Source organism: Myotis davidii, unplaced genomic scaffold, assembly GCF_000327345.1.
Source record: "Myotis davidii unplaced genomic scaffold, ASM32734v1 scaffold436, whole genome shotgun sequence".
Classification (NCBI taxonomy): Eukaryota; Metazoa; Chordata; class Mammalia; order Chiroptera; family Vespertilionidae; genus Myotis; species Myotis davidii.
The window spans coordinates 2,647,204-2,652,599 of record NW_006292604.1 but is presented as its reverse complement, the minus strand read 5'-3'; the positions used below and the strand labels follow the sequence as shown (position 1 = coordinate 2,652,599).

Genomic DNA, 5,396 nt, shown 5'->3' with positions numbered 1-5,396 from the left:
AGCCATCTTGGCTGACAGTTAATTTGCATATCTCACTGATTAGCCAATGGGAAGGGTAGCGGTCATACGCCAATTACCATGTTTCTCTTTTATTAGATAAGGATATATATATATATATACTAGAGGCTCAGTGCACAAATTCATGCATGGGTGGGATCCCTCGACCTGGCCAGTGATCAGGGCCGATGGGGGCCTGCCGGCAGCGGGGAGGGACCACGGAAGGTTGGCCGGCTGGCTGGCTGCAGGAAGTGGCTGTGGGAGCGCACTGAGCATCAAGGAGCAGCTCCTGCATTGAGTGTCTGCCCCCTGGTGGTCGGTGCACGTCATAGCTACTGTTCAGTCATAAGAGTCGCTTAGGCTTGTATACATATAGATAGATATCCTTAAAATCCTAAAGATAAAGGTGTTTCTTCTAAAACGAAGACCTTTTTGTTTTGGTCAAAACAGGTTAGAAGTGATAATACAGTTTATCAGTGTGAGAGAATAACATGAAGTATATTAATCTTTTTTTGAAAAGTATGGTATAACCAAATTAGAGGGAGAAAAGGAAGAGAAACCCGAAAACTTTAAAAAATGCATTTTTAAAAGCTCAATTAAGTCTACAAAATGATAGACCAAAAACACCTTTCTCTGATTCATAAACCTGGTTTAGGTAGTTGCTCTGTGGGTTTTTTTCAGAAAGAAAAAAAGTAATATAGAAAGCATTAGTGATTCAAAAATGCTTGTTAATGTTTCAAGTTGGCACAATGCTGGAAAATAGCCAATTTTTGTTAAATTGAGTTTTTTGGGAATAGGCAAGCCTACAATTTTCAAAACCAGAACAAATCAATATAAGTTGGTTATTTTCCTTTCTAAAAAGAGGACAGGAGAACATTCCAATACACAACATTTGGGCTACAGGTATTGTATGCAGCCCAGAATCTAATTTTAGGAGCTTCCTGACCTTAAACCTGGGAAATTCCGGCCAGAGAGGGCCTACCTCGGCTTTGCAGCGGTACAGCTTGTGCTTATCCAGTGCCTATCCAGTGCTTGCTACTCTTTACTCAAAAGGCCTGAGAGCTGATTGGCTTAGCCTGGGAAGGGTGACTACAATTTGTGTTCATTGGACATATGATTTTCAAAATAAAATTTAAATCCCCACAATAACTTCTGCAAAGTAAGAAAAGTAACATTGAATACCATGTGTTTCAAGATGAGGTGAACACATTTTGTATTAAAGATGTTCTCTGTCTCATCTGTAACTTTAAAATATCTCAGTTTAAAAATACAATGTTGAGACAAAGCATATTTTGTAATTTCATTGATAAAAAAATTTACAGAGAAATAAAAAAACGAAGCCAGCTTTAAAAGGGCTTTGATCAGATACTGTAGTATTTGTTATTAGTTTCCACAATTTCAGCAAAGAAAATGAAACCATTCTCTGGTAAGAGAAAAAGGAATAGGCATACATACAGTTGTAGATATTATTTTCTGATATTAAAATTTGCTTTTTCCCCCCTCAAATCAGCCTTCATGGAAAAGTCTTAAGGGTCACTACTGCTGATGAATAATTTTTAAGTCAGTGTTTTGGTTGTAGTTTAATTTGCTTTGTTTTATATTTTAGGAAGATGGGAAATAGAAGAACTGAAAGAAAACCGAGTGCCCGGTGACAGAGGACTGGTGTTGAAATCCAGAGCAAAGCATCATGCAATATCTGCTACATTAGCAAAACCCTTCATTTTTGCGGATAAACCTTTGATAGTTCAGTAAGTTTTATGTTTTTAAATATTTTTTTAAATTTATTAGTTTTATATAATTTGACTTGTGAGTATAACTATAATGGTTATAAAATGGGCTAAAAATCCAGATTTTCCTTTTCAGTTTTACTTAAACACACAATGCATGTGTACACAAAAACACTCTGGGGTTTTGAGTGAAAAGCAGGTTAATTCTATATAATAAAAGGGTAATGTGCAAATTGGCCCTAACAGCGGAATGACCAGAATGACCGATCGACCAGTCACTATGAGGCGCACTGACTCCTTCTCGGTCCCTTTCCCTGGCCGGCAGGCTCCAATTGCCCTATGGCAAACAGGGAACTGGGGTTAGGGGGTGGGGCCAGCTGCAGGCAGCCAGGGAAGATGGCCTTGATCTCAGGCCAGGCCTAACGACCGTACCCGCACACAAATTTTGTGCACCTGGCCTCTAGTTTAAAAATAATAGACAGTGATTGAGTCTAGACATAATAGGATAATTAAGCTATATTTACATTTATAGATATAATTTACAAATTGTTCTTTCTCATTCTTAGCTTTCATAGAGCACTTTGTTCCTCAAGTCACTTATAATAAAGCTATATCTTTTTATGTTACTTTACCTCAAATAGTGAATGTGTATATTTAAGTCACATTGTGCACCATTTATTTTATTTTATAGTCTTCAAAGACCTGAATTTCTTTGACAGCTACTGCCTAAAATAAAACTATTGAGAAGGCTTTGAGGAAAACAAACTGTCCTTTATTTAAAAAATGAAAAAGGACAAAACAAAACCTTTCTTCTGATTATAAGAGAAGCTAGCATATTTTTTTAGCATTTTTGACATATTAACTGATGTTTACTTTAATAATATAGAAAAAGAATATAGTTAAATGAAAATTACATTGCCCACATATTAAATGTTATTTATTAATTAAAAATTTTAATATCAATTCAAGATCTTAAAGTTAACCATGGTACAAAAACTATAGGATTGAGTTCACACATAACATTAAAAAACTTCGCCCTGGCCAATTTGGCTCACTGGATAGAACGTCGGCCTGGGGACTGAAGAGTCCCGGGTTCAATTCCGGTCTAGGGCATGTACCTTGATTGCAGGCACATCCCCAGTGGGGGGTGTGCAGGAGGCAGCTGATCGATGCTTCTCTCTCATCGATGTTTCTAGCTCTCTATCCCTCTCCCTGCCTCTCTGTAAAAAAATCAATATTAAATATATTAAAAAAAATTTCACTAGCATAACACTTTTAAAATTCATCTATTATTACAACTTCATCTAAACATTTTTATAATATTAATTATAATTTTATAAATTTTCATAATTTATGAAAGCAATGGTAGTTTTGACTCATAAAAACCAATATAGGAAATTTAGAAAATTTTAGTCATGAGAAAATAAACTCTTCCTTGCACAATTATACTTACATTGTTTCTTTTTTTTAAGAAGTCAAGTAAATTTAGTTTTTATTTCTCCTTGATTTTTATTTATCTTTATTGTTGAAAGTATTACAGATACCCCCCTTTTTTCCCCTTTGACACCGTCCTGCCACCCCCATCCCCTCCCCAGACCTCTACCTCACTATTGTCTATGTCCATGGGTTAATCATGTATGCATATAAGTTCTTTGGTTTATCTTTTCCCGAGCACCTCCCACCCCCTTCCCTCTGAGAATCTTTAGTCTGTTGCATGCTTCCATGTCTTTGGATCTATTTCGTTTGTCAGTTTATTTTGTTCAGTAGATTTCACATATAAGTGAGATCGTGTGATATTTGTCTTTCTCTGACTGGCTTATTTCACTTAGCACAATACTCTCTAGGTCCCTCCATGTTGTCTCAAAGGGTAAGAGGTCCTTCTTTTTTATAGCTGCATAGTATTCCATTGAATAAATGTATCACAGTTTTTTTATCCACTCATCTACTGATGGGCACTTGGGCTGGTTCCAGCATCAAAAAGAAAAAGGAACCCACTGTATGAAAGAATATATTTGCCAATGATACATATTATAAGGAGTTAATTTCTAAAATATAGAAAGTACTCATGTAACTCAATAAAGGGAAAACAAACAATCCAGTTTAAAAAATGGACAGAGGACCTAAACAGGCACTTCCCAAAAGAGGACACACAAATGGCCAAGAGACATATGAAAAAATGCTCAATGTCACTAATAATCAGAGAGATGCAAATTAAAATGATAAGGAGGTATACCTCATATCTGTCAGAATGGCTACCATCAATAAATCAGCAAACTGCTGGAAAGGATGCAGAGAAAAGGGAAACCTAGTACACTGCTGGTGGGAATGCAAACTGGTGCAGTCAGTATGGAAAACAGTGTGGAGTTTCCTAAAAAAGATTAAAAATGGAACTACCATTTGATCCAGTGATTCCACTCCCAGGAATATATCCTAAGAAACCTTAAACACCAATCAGAAAGAATATATGTGCCCCTATGTTTATAGCAGTGTTATTTACAATAGCTAAGAGAAGTTAACGTTTTGAGCATTTATTTACCCATTGCTGTGGCAGGGTAATCATCATGACAGTCCTTTGAGATGTAGGGTATGGGCAGTGTGTCCATATGATAGATGAGCAACTAGAGACTTAGAGCTTAAATAGAGCTTTTACCCTCAGAGTCACTAGAGTAAGTGGCAGAATCAAGAATAAATCTCAGGTCTTTTTTACTTCAAAGTATACACTTGTCACCATATTGTATACCTTATCTGAATTTGAAGTTTCCTATTATTGTTGTAGTCAAAGTATTTTATTCTTAATTCTGTAGTTTTGATGGAAAATTTATTTCAAAAGTTAGTTGGCTTCTTAATACTTGATAATCATTTCTACTTTTAACGTTTTAAGGCTGTGCATAGAGAAAGCATTTCTGCTTATGTCCTCTAGGCTGTGGATGTGCTTATAATGGGCTTTCTGGCAATATAAAATATTCATGTTTAAATGAATGGAGAGTGATGTAGTAGATTTTTAAAGAGCAATTAGTAGTTTTTACTTATCAGCAGTGTGATTTTTTTCCCTTTATTTAGATATGAAGTAAATTTTCAAGATGGTATTGATTGTGGAGGTGCATACATTAAACTCCTAGCAGACACTGATGATTTGAATCTGGTATGATATTTTAATGTTAATAAGTATTAAAGTTAATAAGTACTTTAAGGAGTTATTGATAAAATTAAAAATTTTTAATTTTCAACTGAAATTGAAAACAACTTTGAAAATCTTTATCTAACATGAGTTTTCATGGCTTTTACAGTGTGCCTTCAAATTTGATGTACAGCATATTACTTGATGGCATCAATTTTTGTAATTTTTAGCAACATAAAAAATTTTTCCATGTCTATAAATAAGAAATAACATGGTGCTTATAAATGTCAGTGAAAGATCAACTTAGAGTTATTTTCTTTACCAAATAAGAATCATAAATTTGTTCAGAAAAATAAGATAACAGAGCAAAGTAGTGAAACAGAATGATCAAAGAACTAAATAAAAAAGGTGGGCCAGTCCAGGAATTGGCAGCCCACAAAACATAACTAAAAATGTTTCATAAAGCAGCAGCTTGTACTAAGCCCATTTGAAGGCTGGGGATGTTGAATTCGCACAGGGTTCTCCTACAGGAGGCTGACAGGGTGCCTGCATTT

At 35.3% G+C, this 5,396-nt stretch overlaps 1 protein-coding gene across 2 annotated transcripts in view; it reads left to right on the top strand.

Moving 5' to 3' along the window:
- The window catches only part of CLGN (calmegin), a 38,909-nt gene that overhangs the window by 14,795 nt on the left and 18,718 nt on the right, over positions 1-5,396 (top strand). For both annotated transcript variants that reach the window (XM_006766061.2, XM_015565520.1), the window contains exons 5-6: positions 1,604-1,745; positions 4,785-4,866. In XM_006766061.2, coding sequence (XP_006766124.1) covers positions 1,604-1,745; positions 4,785-4,866 — 224 coding nt within the window. The remainder of the gene's footprint in view (positions 1-1,603; positions 1,746-4,784; positions 4,867-5,396) is intronic.